At 45.0% G+C, this 19,663-nt stretch overlaps 1 protein-coding gene across 1 annotated transcript; it reads right to left on the bottom strand.

Annotated features, from left to right (window-relative positions):
* Window positions 1-241: 241 nt before the first annotated feature.
* On the bottom strand, window positions 242-6,601 carry LOC136619866 (jeltraxin-like). Its single transcript, XM_066594601.1, has 2 exons — window positions 6,547-6,601; window positions 242-1,196 (listed from the first exon to the last, which is right to left on the bottom strand). The coding sequence occupies exons 1-2, from the start codon at window positions 6,599-6,601 to the stop codon at window positions 610-612; spliced, it is 642 nt and encodes a 213-aa protein (XP_066450698.1). The 3' UTR covers window positions 242-609.
* Between the last annotated feature and the right edge of the window lie 13,062 nt (window positions 6,602-19,663).

Below are 19,663 nucleotides of genomic sequence, written 5' to 3'. Positions count from 1 at the left end.
TAGCGGGGTAGAAACCCTAGCGCTGCCCCTCTGAGGTCCTGAAGAAGCAGCAGTCTCAGGGCGCCTCATGGTGGGAGTTCCCATGGATTGGCTGACTCTTGTGTATGATGCCTAAAGAGTTCTTACAGGGGTTTTATTTCAGGACAAAATAGAAAAAGGTTCTGCTGTAAGCAAAGCAATCATTTATTAATTTTTGAACATGAGTATATAATAATAATAATCTTTATTTGTATAGCGCCAACTTATTCCGCAGCGCTTATATATAGACCAGTGTTCCCCAACTCCCATCCTCTGGGACCTCCAACAGGTCATGTTTTCTGGATTTCCTCAGTATTGCACAGGTGATATTGTTATTGTCAGTGCTCAGACATTGCTACAGGCGTTCTCTCTATAGGATATCCTGAAAACCTGACCTGTTGGGGTCCCTGAGTACTGGAGCTGGGAAACACTGATATAGAAGAATCACAGATGAAGTATACACATGATATCAGTAGAGTGCCTACCACATATATCTAGTAATAAATGCAAATACTTCACATATAGTAATTAGCATATTGCATACAATGACAGTAGATTTTCAATTTCATTAGTTAATCATATAGAATTGCGTTAATTTTCCAAGGCGATGACGCCCCCTTTGATCTCCTTAGCTCCATTTGTCCAGCTAAAGATATTTCCAGATACAGAAAGATAACTATTATAAATGGTCTTGGTGTCAAGAATGTAATCCCACATATTGACATCAGACATTTCACCAACAAAACACTGGCTTGCCTGAAACCCACCACCAAAAGTGTCCTGGTCCTGCCCAAGGATGACACTCATCTGAGGTCCTATGGGGGATCTGCTTGTACTAACTCTTCTAGGGTAACGCTTGCCATTGATCCACAGTTGGAGCAGTCCGGTCTCGGAGTCCCAAGCAACACAAGTCTGTTTCCAGTCTAGAACCTCAGGATCCACCTCAAAAGTAAATTTTTCTTCATTTATGAAAACGTTACATAATTTTGGAGGCTGCAGACCAAAAAGGAAAGTGTTGTCTTTTCCAGGCGTGGCCAAGGAAAAAAGATCATGTACGCGTTGGAGGTCGCTATAGGAGCGCAGACATACGGTGAGTTGTTTTAAAGCTTGTTCCACAGCTGGCTTCAGAATCACATAGTCAGTGACTGATTCCTTAGGGAAAAGGAGGATATTTTGGCCTAGACCAAAGGATAGAAAATAAAGTTGCAGTAATAATATTAACTAATAACAATCATTATATCATAGCCAGCTAGCGAAACCACGTAATCTTGTAGATGTGATACCTTTTAATGGGTAACAAAAAATGGAATAGATCTGAAGAGGCATGAATATTTGACTAAGAGCCCGAGAGGTTCACACACTTGCTATTACATCATGTATTTTTGTTAGCCGTTAAAAGGTATTAAAAGGTATCATATCTACAAGACTACGTGGTTTCTCTTGCTGGGAACAAACACATTTTGCTCTACCGGCTAACGCGGTACCAAACCTTTGTTTTCATTATACATAACCATCATATCCATATTTGTATTAAACCTTACCATCATTGATTGTATATATTAACCCACTAGCCCACCAGGATTCTCTTCTCCACAATTAAAGTGTTTGTACCACAATTACAAGTTATTCCCTACCCATAGGATAGGGGATAAATTGCTGATCGGTGGAAGTCTCACCACTGAGACATTTTTAAGTGGGGAGAAATAAGAAAAATGCTCACCCTTGCTACCCTGCTACACCTAGCCACAAAGAACATATCCCCCAACCCAGGCCCACCCCGTACTGCTCTCTACCAACATGCCCCACCTGCCCCGTTCAAATGCACCCTATGTAACTTCCAATCTATATGCAACAAACTCCCAACTTTCCACGACCTCTTCACCACCAAACACGTTAACCTGTTCGCCCCCGCTGCATTGTCCTATGATGGCCTGCAGTTCTCCCACACCCCCAGATCAGCCAACCAGCGCAGCGGAGGAGAAAAAAGCGTAATTCTCTTGCCTTACTGTATCTTTCAGGTCATTCCCTCAGCTTCATCGCTTACCTTCCAGTCATTTGAAGTCCGCACCCTGCGACTTTTCCACCCACTGACCCTGCGTGTCGCAGTTATTTACTGGCCCCCAGGTCAAACCCGCCTTTTCCTAGACCACTTCGCTGCCTGGATCCCCCACTTCGTATCCTGTGAAATCCCAACCATCATCCTCGGCAATTTCAACATTCCTACTAACAACCCAAGCCCCTCATCTGCCTCCTGGCTTTTAATGCTTACCTCCTCCTTCGGCCTATCACTAATCTCTGACTCCCCCACTCACAGAGATGTCAACACTCTCAATCTAATCTTTCTCTGCCTCTCCCTTTGCTAACTCCCGCCTTCCACTCTCAGATCACAACCTCCTCTCTTTCTCCATCAGGCACCCTAGAATCCCCCCCCCCCCCCCCGACCCTCCTATCTATAGCATCTCTAAGAACTTCCAGTCCATCCACACCAAACAGTTCACCGAGACCATTCAGTTCTCCCTGTCCCCTATCTCTCTCCTCACCTGCCCTAACCTGGCAGCCGAACACTGCCATACCACCCTCAGCCGTGCCCTGGATGAAGCAGCACCACCCGTGACTTAAGCCGTCAACTGCAGACCATGGCAACCTTGGCTCACGTACAAAACGTGCTTCATCTGGCAGTGCTCTAGGTGTGCCAAGCAGCTGTGGAGAAAATCAAAGCTGCCCGCAGGCTTCCTCCACTTCAAATTCATGCTTATAACCTAGCCCTTCACCATGCCAAACAAGTTTATTTCATCTCCCTTGTCTGCTCACTATCCCACAACCCCAAACGACTCTTTGAGACCTTTCACTCCCTCCACAGCCCCTGCGAACAGGCCCCAGTGACAAAAAATTGACAACATCCGAAAAGAAATCTCCAAAAACTGCATGGCTAGCCCCGATTTCAGTCTCCTCAGCATTGCATCCAGCCCCACTCACTTTCTATGTTAAAACCAACGACAGAGGGAGAAGTCTTCAGGCTGCTTTCCGCTGCCTGCCCCACCACCTGCGCTAGCAATCCTCTCCCCTCTCACCTCCTCCAGTCCCTTTCCCCAGCTCTCATTACTTACCTCACCACAATCTGCAACCTCTCCCTAACCTCTGGCACCTTCCTCTCCTCATTTAAACACTCTATCATATCCCCTCTGCTTAAAAAAACAAGCCTTGACCCGACTGATGCTGCCAACTACCAACCTGTGTCAAACCTCCCCTTCATCTCTAAATTACTAGAACACCTGGTCAACTCCCATCTCACACGCTTTTTCTCTGACAACTCACTTCTTGAGCCCCTCCAGTCTGGTTTCCACTCTCTACATTTGACTGAAACTGCCCTCACAAAAGTATCAAATGACCTGATGACGGCAAAGTCGAGAGGTGACTACTTCCTACTAATCCTCCTTGACCTGTCTCCTTGACCATGACCTCCTTCATACTATGCTCCGCTCTATTGGTCTAAAGGACACTGCTCTCTCCTGGTTCTACTCCTACCTCTCTGACCACTACTTCAGCGTCTCCTTTGCTGGCTCTACCTCCTCTCCACTTCCTCTCACTGTCGGGGTACTCCAGGGCTCGGTCCTTGGTCCCCTTCTCTTCTCTATCTATACAGCCCTAATTGGACAAACCATTCACAAATTCGGACTCCAATACGATCTCTACGCTGATGACACCCAACTATGCACCTCTTCCCGTGAGATCTCTGAACCATTCCTCCAAAATATCACCGACTGTATGACCGCTGTCTCTAATACTATGTCCTCCCTTTTCTTAAACTTAACCTCTCTAAAACTAACCTCCTCGTCTTTCCGACTTCCAACCGACCTCCCCTCAACATCTCCATTCCAGTGTCTGGCATTATCATAACCCCCAGACAGCATGCCCACTGCCTTGGGGGTCACACTGGACTCTGACCTCTCCTTTATCCCCCTCCACACACACACACACACACATCTAATCTCTGTCCCAAACATGTCACAGGCACTTCAGAAATATTGCTAAAATCTGGTCATTCCTCACCACGAACATGCTAAAAACAATCGTGGTCGCCCTCATCCACTCCTAACTCAACTACTGCAACTTAATATTCATAAGCCTTCCCTGCACCAGGCTCACTCCACTTCAATCCATACTTAATGCGGCAACTAGGTTCATTTTTCTATCCAGCCGTTACTCAGACGCCTCTGCATTATGCCAGTTGCTGCATTGGCTGCCCATCCACTGCAGAACTAAATATAAACTCCTCACCCACAAAGCTCTCCATGGTGCCGTGCCATCATACATCGCCCCCCTCCTGTCTGTACAGCACAAACTCCGCCGACTCTGATCCGCTAACGCACTCAGACTAAACACCCCTGTAATACGAACCTCATATGCTCGCCTTCAGGAATTCACCAGAGCAGCGCGCATCCTCTGGAACGCTCTACCCCAAGGCATCCAATTTCCGATGCACAAAATTTCAGACGCACCCTAAAAACGCACCTCTTCAGGGAAGCATACCAAATCCCCTGACCTAGTCCCCTGCTCATCTCTATGTCTCCCCACACCTTCCACCCTGCCTATCACATATGACCTCTACCCCTGCACCTCCTTACCGCCCCACCCCATTTGCTTTCTACTAACTGATTTCCACTTGAAATCCCCTACTGCCTGTGTTCCCCATGCCTTGCTTCCCCACCCCTTGTACCTCCTGTACCACCCCCATCCCATTAGTTTCAAATTGGGTGTACCTCACATTGTAATTGTTGTATTGTTTGCATTTATCCCGTTCTTGAAAGCGCTGCAGAATAAGTTGGCGCTATACAAATAAAGATTTTTTTTTTTTGGGGGGGGGGGGGGGGGGTTAGCTTTTACGGCATCCACAATACAGTAGCAATGTATCAATGACATATGACCTTTTTCTATGGGTCAGTGCGATTGGGGTGATACCAAATTGATATTGTTTTTATGATTTTCTATCTTTAAAAACTAAATACATTTTTTCCTTAAACAAAATTTGTTCTCCTTTGCTATATTTTGAGAACCAGAACTTTTTATTTTTTCATTAAATGGGCTGTGTGAGGGCTTGTTTTTGCAAATTGAGCTGCAGTTATTATTAGTACTTTTTATTTTGGGAAACATATTGCTTTTTTATTTAAATATTTTGTCCTTTTTTTACACCTTTCACTGTGTGGGTTAAATATTGTGATATTTTAATAGTTCAGACTTTCTACAAACATGGTGAAACCAAATATGTATATATTTTTTTAATTGTTTCAATTTTATAAGGAGAGTGGGACTTTTTGGGGAACTTTTAACATTTAGTTTTACTGTTAGCCCCGAGACTATGGCTTTGATGGGCTGTGATAAGCTATGTGAAGTTAGTCTTGCTTTGTCCCATATATTCACTACTGTAGAAATTATAATTTTAAGTAATGCTCACGATTACCCTGTTTTATCCCTTCTTATCCCATAGTTTTTGTTATTTCTGTTTTATTAAAATGTATGTTGGAAAATGTTTAATAAAAATCTTTTTGAACCTAAAAAAAATTTTTTTTTAAATGTTTTAATACTTGTTGGGTCCCTAAAGGAGACTTGAACTTGCGATTGTTAATTGCTGTACTATATACTGCAATACCACAGTATTACAGTATATAGCAATTTTTGATGTTGCCTATCAAGTCTCACTAGGGGCAGGGTGCTTCTGACTTTTAAATGAGCTGCCAGTTTTGACTGCAGTATCTAAACAGTTATCTGCTGCAATCAGAGTTAACTTGGATCGCGCCAATTACCAGCGGCTGTCAGAAACAGCCGGTAGCCGCAGAATATGGAGTGGACTCAGCTCCCGAGCCTGCTTCATGAACTCTTCATTGCCGCCCAATGTAAATTTACTTTTGATGGTCATGAAGGGCTTAATAACAGTTTTAATAGGAGTTGATAGACACTAGACTATAAGATGACCAGAGACTAGACTCTATATGGTTGATTAAGACTGCATAACTAGACTTTAGATACATAATAACAAGTCACAGAGAACTGGACATTACAAGGTATAGACTACACGGATGGATCAGATTGGACCGGACAGAAGATGACAATATCGTATAAGAAGTTCTTCTCATTTATACATTTGACTTTTTTTTTTCATTTTTGGGTGAAAATCCTCTTCAGCATCTTCAATCTTGTAAGACCTTGGGGCCTGAAATTGTCTTACCCTTTGGCAATGAATGATAGCACCAATGCTATCTACTACACAGCTCTGGTGGAGTGCTTTGCTAGCCAATGCGGTGGGAATCACAGAGAAGCTGCAAAGGTCTTCACCTCTAGACTTTATGGCCATTTTTGAGTAAAATGACAATGTTATAACATGGATCTAGAATGATGTAAGTGGAGATATATAGCGTCAGGATCACCATCGCTGTACTGAAGTGGCTCTGCTGTGGTTACTGTATTATGGCTGCACCCCCTCGCCAAGCACTTTATGGCTTACACAATGACTATCATAGCATATACACTGACCTGTCAGTGCAAAACATCCAGATAGAAGAACAAACAAGATGGAAAGGGTTTTCATTTTTCTGGGAAAAAAAATATTGAAATTAAATGTGTGTCTGGTGACTCAATACAATTTTTTTGTTTTAATAATATTAAAGTACTATATATAACAAAGGGGTTGTACAGGGATGCTAAATATGTACACATACCTGCTGTGTTGGAGTTTTCAGTTCTGACCCCGTTCTGACACCAGGTCACATGGCATGGCTCCTCTCTTTTTTGCCCACCACATGATCAAGGAGGCTTATCTTATGAACTGCAGTGCTTTCCCCCAAAATAAGCCCTAGCCTGATTTTTCTGAATGTTCGGAGAGGCTCGAAATATAAGCCCTATCCCAAATATAAATCCGAGCTGCATTACATAAAAAGGAATACATTATCTAGCAGGCTCAGTCAAGGTCCCTCCTGCTGCTTTCCAGAGCTCCAGCGCAGTTCCTGCAGTCCTAGGCCGCCGATACAAGATCACTTCCTGGTTATGGGATTCGTAAATTCCACCTCCGAGAAACGATGGCTCATATTGGTTCTTCAAGAGCTGCTCAGCCAATCAATGTAGCGCTCGATGAACCAATACAGCGGCTGTGATTGGCTCATCGAGCAAGGCATTGATTGGCTGAACAGTGCTCAAAGAACCAGTCAGAGCCATCGCGATGTGGAGGTGAGATTTATGAATTGGCTCAGCCAATTGATGGAGAGAAGGGTGCAAGGCAGCAGGACTGTGGATGCACACCGGCGGGATGTCATGTGTGCCGCAATGTATACAAGACCTGGTTGTCAAGAACTTATAAAAATAATCAGACCGACTGCCTTTTATGCATCACTCAGTCTCTTCCAGGTTTTAAGCCATGCCCATGTCCAGGGAACACAAACACGGTTTTAATTGGCCCAGCTAGCCAATAGCGGGAGTCCTGGTGCAAGTGCACCAATTGCCCTGTAATTAAACAGCTCTGATCTCATTAGGGCTAGTAGTTCTGTGCCTCATTCACCACTTTCATAATAATTATCCAGGTAGAGAATTGACACAAAAGCAGATGAGGCCTGTGGGTACAACAGGCAAAAATTGTGGCCAATTGAGGGCTCAGTGTGACAAGCCAATGTTGGCCATGACCCTGCATGCAGTATTGTGCAGCACCATCAGATGCAGCACATACAATAATGGCATCTAGCACTGGGACCATGCTGGGACTTAAGGATAATAGTCGATGAAGGACAAAGAAAAGTAAAACTTCCTGCACTCTTCTGTGTATACTCTAAGAAACACTAGTTTGATTCATGTTATTACATCCTGGAAGTTTACGCGTTTCAAGCTGTTAGTGTCAGTTCTTGTTCATGAGATGTCTGGGGATGTGAGAAGTTTTGCTTTTCTGTGTCCCTCATGCGCAGAGGCCACATTTCCTTGCTGGCTTGTTGTTTCTTTTCCTTTATCCATCAATATCTCTGGATCAAGGTCAACATGCACTGCGGTGAGCTGAATGCATTAATAGATTTCTACATGATATTAAAACAGCATAAAAAATACATATTTGTATTGGCCAATTTACCTTTCCTTCAATCCGAAAACGACCTTTATAGGTGACTGTAAGAAGAAGAAGTCAACTTTAGTCCAACATTCAGAAGATTCAAACAGGAATAAAATGCAAAAAAGAAGAATCATGAAGGAAATGTGGTGCAAGAAAATGAACTATTGTGTGCAGCAAGTATTTGTTATATTTCTAAGAATTTTTTGCTTTTTTTAAATTTTCAATGTCACAATCTGTATTTTTTTTTAAATCCTAAAATTCAGCAATTTTCACACTGACCACTCAGCGTAGTAGTCTGATACTTCCTGTTCTGTAGAGAAAACCTCTCAGCAGTCCTCTCAGTATCATCACAGACAGGATTATAAGGAAAGACAACACCTAAATATAGATTACACATGATCCACCATTCACGATGGATGATGGTCACAGCTCACCTCCTCTCCCTCCCTGTACAATGATACCTACACATGTCACTGAGCATGCCCAGAACACTCTCCTATAAAAGTCAATGGGTCCTCTCTAGTCCATTGTCTCCTATGACCCATGAGGCTGCTGTATAGTATCTCTATAATTGGGGTTTACTTCTGCTGAGGCCCCCATGGTCATGCACAGACAACAGAGTAAAAAATCTACAATCAAAAAATAAAAACAGATTAGAACAATAAAAATGTTTCACTTTCTGGTTTTAATTAGTTGATAATGTATCACTATGTATCATATACCCCATGATACTACACATAATGTATCACTATTATACACTACATAATATACTACTATCTACATAACACACTACTTCCATACACCACATAATATATCACTATCATACATTACATAATACACCACAAAATACACATAATATCGTACAGCACGTAATGCACCACATAATATATCATTATCATATACCTCTAAATAGATCACACTATGATGCACCACTTAATACACAACATAATATATCATTATCATACACCACACAATATATCACTATCATACACCACACAATATATCACTATCATACACCACACAATATATCACTATCATACACCACGTCATATATCCCTATCATACACGACATAATACACAACATAATATATCCCTATCATACACGACATAATATATAATTATCATACACCACATAATAGATCACTATCATACACCCCTCATAATATATCAATATATAACTATTATACACCACAAAATATATAATTATCATACACCACATAATACTCCAGATAATATATGATTGTCATACCCCACATAATATACACATAATATATCACTGGGGTGAGTTAAGCACCATAAAAAATACAATACATATTTGTATTGGCCAGTTTACCTTGCCTTTAATCTGAAAATTACCTTTATATGGATCGCTATATGTTTATTCTTGCTGTTCCAAATTGATTTTTAGTGTTGGAGCTGCTGGAAGAATTACAAGTCACACGGCATTTGTGCAATCTACTAAAATTCCTTCAGTCATCTAACAGTCAGGAGTATTTATAGCAATCACACAAAGAACAAACTTAAGTGTCACCTCATCCCTGAATATTCATAACTTCCTACAATACTATTCACACTAGCTCATACACCCGACTCCGCCCAAGTTAATTTGGTACTGATGCTTACCTGTTTGCACGAAAAATGTTATGAAGTTGTGGTCACTTCAGAGAAAGAGAGGAATAAAATATGTATACACAGAGGAGGGTTGGATTCTCCTCAGACTGCATGTACTGATGTCCCTCTGCAGAATGTGCCCCCCCCCTCCCACTCTCCTCACTTTGTACACTTAAAGGTAACACCGCTTTTTATTCAAATATACCCCCAGACAGGAGGTTGTAGCCCCTTCTTGGGTTAACCAAAAAATAGGCACAATTGCAAAACAATGCAAAAACACTCTACTGTATTGCTATGAGAACACAAAAATGGATTCACATATAGAGCTTAGAGTAATTAAAATAGATGAACTTTATTACAAAACAAAATAGTAGTTAAAAACATGTATATATTGTGGGAGAAAAGGAGTATCTGGACTGCAGGAGCAGGACTTAAACAATAGAATAAAAATATATTAATGGTGTAAATAGGATAGCAATAAATACAATAGCTTAAAACCAGTACACCATAAAAAATACAATACATATGTGTATTGGCCAATTTACCTTGCCTTTAATCAGAAAACGACCTTTATAGGTGACTGTAAGATAAAGAAGTGAACTTTAGTCCAACATTTCACAATATCTCTATAAGATTCAAACAGGAATAACATGCAAATAACGAAGAATCATGAAGGAAATGTGTCATCAGAAAATGAACTATTGTGTGCAGCAAGTATTGTTGTTAAATGTATAAGAAAATATATCACTACGAGCGAAAATATATCACTTGATGCTCGTTCGAGTATTAGGGTGTTCAAGATGCTCGTTACTCGAGACGAGCACCACGCGGTGTTCGAGTCAGTTCCATTTCCTTCCCTGAAAAATTTGCGCCTTTTTCTGGCCAATAGAAACGCAGAGAAGGCATTACAACTTCCTCCTGTGACGTTCCAGCCCTATCCAGCCCCCCTGCAGTGAGTGGCTGGAGAGATCAAGTGACCGCTGAGTATATAAAGTGGCGCCGCCCGCGGCTCGCCACAGATGCACGCTGGCAGACATTAGGGAGAGTGCTGCTGCTGCTGGTATAGGGATAGTGTTAGCCTCTACAAGAACCCCAACGGTCCTTCTTAGGGCCACAGCTCACCTAGTGCACTACTGTTGTGGCTGCTTGAAGCAGTTTTGCACTTGTTTTTTTTTGTTTTTTTTGTATATCGGGCATGCAGCCCCATTACAGCTATAGCGTTCTCAGGCTGCAGTCTGTACTACGTGGTGTAGGGGAAGTATTGGTGAGGCAGGGACAGTGGTAGTGTGGAATCCTGTCTACAATACCAATGCTCCTTCTTAGGGCTACCTGTGCATTTAACTCCGTGGTTGCTGGGAGTTGTAGTACCTCAGCATTGCACAGCAAGGCCTGAGTTCAGCCTTCAGTTACATTTTTTGCTGGGGGCAGTTAGTGTAACGTAAGCGCTTTCTGCCTCCAAGTGCATGCCAAGAAAGCACTAATTGTTTTCACCGCTCTGTGTTACCAGTCGGTTGCCGGCGCAGTGTACGGTGCCAGACAGCCATAGAGGGAGAGTCCAATACACGCTCCATTGCCTGCATTGCATTGGAAAAAAATATTTTAAAAAAGAAATCCTTTTTACAGCTGCTTGTAACCCAGTGCACATTACTGCGTGGCCTGTGGGACTTCAGGTGCATCACAACTGCATACTGCACAGCTAGTCCTGCTTGCATCCTTCCTTATAATTTATCTCTGGCTTCATTTTGCATTGTATAACCGCTGTCAGCCACCAACTGCGCGGCAATAATTCACAAAAATTTTTACACCGCTCAGTGTCTGCTCGATTCTTAATCCATGGTACTGGGGTCTGTCTATGCTGCAAGTACTGAAATGTTACAAATGCTGTGCTCTCCCTATACTGCTGCAAGGGAAATGTGAATCTGCTGCTTTGCCCATACTGCTTCTACGTAAATGTTACTGGGGCCTGTCTATACTGCTCCTACTGAAATGTTACAAATACTGTGCTCTCCCTATACTGCTGCAAGGGAAATGTGAATCTGCTGCTTTGCCCATACTGCTTCTACGTAAATGTTACTGGGGTCTGTCTATACTGCAAGTACTGAAATGTTACAAATGCTGTGCTCTCCCTACACTGCTGCTACGGAAATGTTAAAGGGGTCTGTCTATTCTGTTACTACTACTGAAATGTTACTGGGGCCTGTCTGCACTGCTGGAGCAGAAATGTTACTGGGGTCTGTCTATACTGCTGCAAATGAAATGTTACTGGGGTCTGCCCATACTGTTACCACTGAAATGTTACTAATTCTGGACTCTGCTGATATACTGCTGCTAGTGCTATGTTGCAGGGTTGTGGAAACGGAGGCTTCCCAAAGAGATGGTGGTGGTCCCCAGGCGCGACAACTGGGAAGGTGCATATAACCACGGACATGTGGACAGGACACGTATTGCCTCAAAAACATCCCCCTCCTCCTCCAAAATGAAAACATTCCTGGCAAATGCTTTTGCAGTGGTCCGTCTGGCGGCAGTCCAAGAATTTCACCTTAAAAGACACAATAAGAAAGCCCCCCACCACCACCCCGCCACGGCCCACTTAATCCTGGCTACATTCCAAAAATCAACTAAATAAAACCGCGGTAATAGGTCCACAGTCGCAACCACTTTCCCACCAACGCGGTTACTGGTAAGATGCATATAACCATGGACAAGTGGACAAGACATGTACTGCCTCAAAAACATCCCCCTCCTCCTCCTCCAACAATGAAAACATTCTTGGCAAATGCTTTCGCAGTGGTCCGTCTGGCGGCAGTCCGAGAATTTCACCTTAAACGACACAATAAGAAAGCCCCCCACCACCACGGCCCACTTAATTCTGGCCACATTCCAAAAACCAACTAAATAAAACCGCGGTAGTAGTCTGTTATCCCTAGCTGAAGCTTTCAGCCGACTGGTAGAGCAATGGTGGCTTCCAACTTCTTGGTACTGCTAAGTCCAAAGATAAACGTACAGGTGAGGTTGGAATACAGGTGACTATAGAAGGCAGCATCCCTGCAGGGCAAGGGACAGAGTTGCAGCAGATACCGATCCTTAATGGAAGCATGCCAGCCGCATACTCCCTGAATGATTTTGGACTGACCGATGATGAGGCCTTTACTTGTGATTATCTTTGGTAATTCCTAAGAAAGATGCGTGGTAGTAGCCGGAAACTTGGATTGCTATTTGCTAACACTTTGAAATGAACAACTGAAACCATAGGAATGAGCTTGAGCTTTTCCAGCTTGAGATGAGGAGGAGTGCAGACTTTCAGTACCTTGAATATCCTTTTCATTGCAATCAAATGCCCCTCTCTTGTCTCAGAAAATACTAGCTTTCCCACATAGGTGTTGTCTATCTGTCTATACTGTTACTACTGAAATCCCACTAATACTGGTCTCTGCCTATACTGTTGTAACGGAAATGTTACAGGGGTCTGCCGATACAGTTACTACTGAAATGAAACTGATACTGGGCGCTTCCTATACTGCTGCTACTGAAATGTTACTGGGGTCCGGCTATATTATTACTACAGAAGTGTTAATAGGGTCTCCCTAGACTTCTGCAACATAACTGTTAATGGGGTCAGCTTATACCTTTGCTACAGGAGTGTTACAGGGGTCTGTGCATACTATCGGTGCACTAAGTGTTCCCATCGTGGTGTTCCACGTACATGGCCCAAAAAAAAATAACCCAGACTGACTAGGGCATGCAGTGTGGGCTGAAGCTCACCTGTATTTTATCTGATGTTAGCTCTGCTGTGCAGGGCACGGCAATGGGATTTATTTATGTACCGCCGGTGGGTTCCAGGGAGCCAATTTTTATACGTTTCAATGCTCATTAAAGCGTTGAAACTTTCACCTGAACCAATTTTTATTTTAACTGGGCTGCCTCCAGGCCTAGTTACAAATTAAGCCACATTAACCAAAGCGATTAATGGGTTTCACCTGCCCTCTTGGTTGCGATTAATGGGTTTCACCTGCCCTCTTGGTTGGGCATGGGCAATTTTTCTGACGTACATTAATACTGTTGGTACACCAATTTTTTGGGGCCCTCGCCTACAGTGTTATCCAAATAATTTTTTGCCCACCTGCGTTAAAGCTGACGTTACCTCAGCTGTGCAGGGCACTGCAAGGGGATTTATTTATGTACCACCGGTGGGTTCCAGGGAGCCACCCATGCTGTGGGTCCACAGGGACTTCACATAGGGGAGTTGTACCTGCCTGTGTCTACTTATTAATAACCCCAGTCTGACTGGGGCATGCAGTGTGGGCCGAAGCCCACCTGTATTTAATCTGATGTTACCTCAGCTGTGCAGGGTACTGCAATGGGATTTATTTATGTACCGCCGGTAGGTTCCAGGGAGCCACCCATGCTGTGGGTCCACAGGGACTTCACACAGGGGAGTTTTACCTGCCTGTGTCTACTTATAAAAACCCCAGTCTGACTGGGGCATGCAGTGTGGGCCGAAGCCCACCTGTATTTAATCTGACATTACCTCAGCTGTGCAGCGCACTGCAATGGGATTTATGTATGTACCGCCGGTGGCTTCCTGGGACCCACCCATGCTGTGGGTCCACAGGGACTTCACATTAGGGAGTTGTACCTGCCTGTGTATACATATAAAAAACCCCAGTCTGATTGGGGCATGCAGTGTGGGCCGAAGCCCACCTGTATTTAATTTGACGTTACCTCAGCTGTACAGGGCATTGCAATGGGATTTATTTATGTACCGCCGGTGGCTTCCTGGGACCCACCCATGCTGTGGGTCCACACCGACTTCACATTAGGGAGTTGTACCTGCCTGTGTCTACTTATTAAAAACCCCAGTCTGACTGGGGCATGCAGTGTGGGCGGAAGCCCACCTGTATTTAATCTAACGTTTCCTCAGCTGTGCAGGGCACTGCAATGAGATTTATTTATGTACCACCGGTGGGTTCCAGGGAGCCACCCATGCTGTGGGTCCACAGCGACTTCACATTAGGGAGTTGTACCTGCCTGTGTCTACTTATTAAAAACCCCGAGTCTGACTGGGGCATGCAGTGTGGGCCGAAGCCCACCTGTATTTAATCTAACGTTACCTCAGCTGTGCAGGGCACTGCAATGGGATTTATTTATGTACCGCCGGTGGATTCCAGGGAGCCACCCATGCTGTGGGTCCACACGGAGTTGTACCTGCCTGTGTCTACTTATAAAAACCCCAGTCTAACTGGGGCATGCAGTGTGGGCCGAAGCCCACCTGTATTTCATCTGACGTTAGCTCTACTATCCGGGGCACTGCATTGGGACAAACTACAGGAGCAATACAGCGCTAATGAGACACTCACAGCTACGCTAGCATTGGAGTCCGCTGTAGGCCCGCGATTGCTGAGGGTTTGTGCAGAGGCCTATGTCCTGGGTGCAGTGAAAGTCGATTGAGCAATGCGACACCTTGACAAAATGAATACTGTGTGGGCACATGGATTCCCCATTGCTATGCCCACGTTTGCAACTCCTGACGGAGGTGGCACAGGATTGGATTTCTCATTGCTTCTGTACAGCATTATGGGATTTCACCCCGCCCCTTTTAAAGAGGGTCGCTGCCTTGCCCTGCCAACCCTCTGCAGTGTGTGCCTCCGGTTCCTCCTCATCGCAGATGTACTGAGAAATAGACATGAGGGTGGTGTGGCTATGCAGCTAGCATGTGGTATGAGGGCAGCTGAAGGCTGCGCAGGGACACTTTTGTGTGCGCTGCGGACGCAGGGTCGTGTGGTGCTTAGCTAAGGTGTGCCTTGCTAATGAAGGTTTGTCCAAAGTAAAAATTGTTACGGGGGGGGCACTCTTGCCGCTATTGTGGCTTAATAGTGGGACCTGGGAACCTGAGATGCAGCCCTACATGTTGCCTATCGCCTGCCCTATCCGTATCTGTGTCGTTTCCATCCCTTTCTTGGGTTTTCTAGATTTTCACAAATGAAAACTTTAGCGGAGCATGGGTGATATACAAAAATGCTCGAGTCGCCCATTGACTTCAATGGGGTTCGTTACTCGAAACGAACTCTCGAGCATCGCGGAAAGTTCGACTTGAGCAACGAGCACTCGAGCATTTTGGTGCTCGCTCATCTCTAATCACTACCATACATGAATTAATACTCCACATAATATATCACTATTATACACCACATAATATATCAGTATTATACACCACATAGTGAGCCACATAATATATGCACCACATGACACCAAATAATACATGACATAACATATCACTATGAGGGCTCAATCAGATGAGCACATTTTTCACAAATGTATGGCCACAATTTGATTCACATCTATTAGAACTGATGCTTTCCAATGGAAGCGGTCACATGTTCGTTTTTTATATGCAAATTAAATTCACACTTGCAAAAGATAGGACAAGTGAGTGCAAATGGACCCGGTCACCCAATTTTCTTCTACACGCGATGCGCGAGTTTTTTTCTTGCGCCTATTATGCATGAAAAATTTGCTTGTCCGACTGAGCCCTGATACACAAATATATAATTATTATACAGTGCATAATATATCATCATCATACACCAAATAATATCACTCTCATACGACACATAGATGGTACGTGTGCGTGTACATAGGTGTGCACAAAACCATGCATCTATTAGAACCATTGGTTCCCTATGGTGTGTTCACATGAATACATTCTGTGTTTTACAGGCATACAAACGCACGTACCTGCAAAACATAGGACATGCGTGGACCATAGGTCCGTAGTGTGTGTCAATATTCTGATGTATTACTCTGTCTTATTATGACACATTCCTGCCCCACTTGTCGCCTTTATATCTAGTAATTTATACAGAGATACACTGTCTCTTTTTTAAATGAAAAAAACTCCGGACCTTGATGTCCTGAGCTGCCCTACCCCATGACCATGACGAGATACCCATAAATATATAAGAAATCATTATATCTATTGCCGCGGCCGACCAATATGTAGCCGTGACGTCATCTCATTCTTTATGTGAAGCGCACGCTTGCGCTTCAACCATGAGTTTTCTGAATAGAACACACGTAGCCTTCCACTTACCGCCCCACGTGACTAAGCACAGAGGAGACTCCCCCTCCCACCAAATTACATCACACAATTGGCATCTGATGTAGGACGGAGTGTGAGTACACTATGGCTCTATAGAAATGCCTCACTTTGATTTCACAAATGTATACTTTAAAAAGGTGTTATAATTAGAGATGAGCGAGCACCAAAATGCTCAGGTGCTCGTTACTCGAGACGAACTTTTCACGATGCTCGAGGGTTCGTTTCGAATAACGAACCCCATTGAAGTCAATGGGCGACCCGAGCATTTTTGTATATCGCCGATGCTCGCTAAGGTTTTCATTTGTGAAAATCTGCAAAACCCAAGTAAGTGATGGAAACGACACAGCAACGGATAGGGCAGGCGAGGGGCTACATGTTGGGCTGCATCTCAAGTTCACAGGTCCCACTATTAAGCCACAATAGCGGCAAGAGTGCCCCCCCCCCCCCCAACAACTTTTACTTCTGAAAAGCCCTCATTAGCAATGCATACCTTAGCTAAGCACCACACTACCTCCAACAAAGCACAATCACTGCCTGCATGACACTCCACTGCCACTTCTCCTGGGTAACATGCTTCCCAACCCCCCCCCCCCCGCACGACCCAGTGTCCACAGCGCACACCAAAGTGTCCCTGCGCAGCCTTCAGCTGCCCTCATGCCACGCCACACTCATGTCTATTTATAAGTGCATCTGCCAGAGGAACCGCAGGCACACACTGCAGAGGGTTGGCACGGCAAGGCAGCGACCCTCTTTAAAAGGGGCGGGGCGATAGTCCACAATGCTGTACAGAACCAATGAGAAATCCAATCCTGTGCCACCTCCATCTGGAGCTGCACACGTGGGCATAGCAATGGGGAACCTATGTGCCACACACTATTCATTCTGTCAGGGTGTCTGCATGCCCCAGTCAGACCGCGATTTTTTATAAATAGTCACAGGCAGGTACAACTCCGCAATGGGAATTCCGTGTGCACCCACAGCATGGGTGGCTCCCTGGAACCCACCCGCTGTACATAAATGTATCCCATTGCAGTGCCCTGGACAGCAGAGCTAACGTCAGATGAAATGCAGGTGGGCTTCGGCCCACACTGCATGCCCCAGTCAGACTGGGGTTCTTTAGAAGTGGACACATGCAGTTACAACTCCCTGAGGACCCACAGCATGGGTGGCTCCCTGGAACCCACCGGCGGTACATAAAAATATCCCATTGCATTGCCCATCACAGCTGAGGTAATAATGTCATGTTTAATGCAGGTGGGCTTCGACCCACACTGCATGCCCAGTCAGACTGGGGTTCTTTAGAAGTGGAAACAGATGCATTTACAACTCCCTGTGGACCCACAGCATGGGCGGCTCCCTGAAACCCACCTGCGGTACATAAATATATCCCATTGCATTGCCCATCACAGCTGATGTTATGTCAGCTGTAATGCAGGTGGGCCAAAAATTTATTGGATTACACTGTAGGCGAGGGCCCACAAAAATTGGTGTACCAACAGTACTAATGTACCTGAGAAAAATTGCCCATGCCCAACCGAGGGGGCAGGTGAAACTCATTAATGGCTTTGGTTAATGTGGCTTAATTGGTTACTAGGCCTGGAGGCAGCCCAGTTAAAATAAAAATTGGTTGAGGTGAAAGTTTCAACGCTTTAATGAGCATTGAAACGTATAAAAATTGTTTAGAAAAATTATATGACTGAGCCTTGTGGGCCTAAGAAAAATTGCACGTTCGGCGTGATTACGTCAGGTTTCAGGAGGAGGAGCAGGAGGAGGAGGAGGAATATTATACACAGATTGATGAAGCAAAAAGGTCGCCGTTTTGGATGGTGATAGAGAACGATGCTTCCATCCGCGGGTGCAGCCTACGTATTGCTTAGGTATCGCTGCTGTCCACTGGTGGAGAAGAGAAGTCTGGTGAAATCCAGGCTTTGTTCATCTTGATGAGTGTAAGCCTGTCGGCACTGTCGGTTGCCAGGTGGGTACGCTTATCCGTGATGATTCCCCCAGCCACACTAAACACACTCTCTGACAAGACGCTAGCCGCAGGACAAGCAAGCACCTCCAGGGCATACAGTGCGAGTTCAGGCCACGTGTCCTGCTTCAACACCCAGTAGTTGTAGGGGGCAGAGGCGTCACCGAGGACGGTGGTGCAATCGGCTACGTACTCCCTCACCATCCTTTTACAGTGCTCCCGCCAACTCAGCCTTGACTGGGGACCGGTGACACAGTCTTGCTGGGGAGCCATAAAGCTGTCAAAGGCCTTAGAGAGTGTTCCCCTGCCTGCGCTGTACATGCTGCCTGATCTCTGCGCCTCCCCTGCTACCTGGGCCGCGGAAATGCGCCTTCGGCCACTAGCGCTGTCGAGTGGGAAGTTTACCATCAGTTTGTCCACCAGCGCACTGTGGTATAGCATCATTCTCGAACCCCTTTCCTCTTCGGGAATGAGAGTGGAAAGGCTCTCCTTATACCGTGGATCGAGCAGTGTGTACACCCAGTAATCCGTAGTGGCCAGAATGCGTGTAACGCGAGGGTCACGAGAAAGGCATCCTAACATGAAGTCAGCCATGTGTGCCAGGGTATCTGTACGCAACACATGGCTGTCCTCACTCGGAAGATCACTTTCAGGATCCTCCTCCTCCTCCTCCTCCTCTGGCCATACACGCTGAAAGGATGACAGGCAAGCTGCATCTGTACCCTCAGCAGTGGGCCAAGCTGTCTCTTCCCCCTCCTCCTCATGCTCCTCCCCCTCCTCCTCTGGCCATACACGCTGAAAGGATGACAGGCAAGCAGCATCTGTCCCCTCAGCAGTGGGCCAAGCTGTCTCTTCCCCCTCCTCCTCATGCTCCTCCCCCTCC

The sequence above is a fragment of the Eleutherodactylus coqui genome, chromosome 3, assembly GCF_035609145.1.
Source record: "Eleutherodactylus coqui strain aEleCoq1 chromosome 3, aEleCoq1.hap1, whole genome shotgun sequence".
NCBI classification, from domain to species: domain Eukaryota; kingdom Metazoa; phylum Chordata; class Amphibia; order Anura; family Eleutherodactylidae; genus Eleutherodactylus; species Eleutherodactylus coqui.
This window is presented reverse-complemented; position numbering and strand designations above follow the sequence as displayed.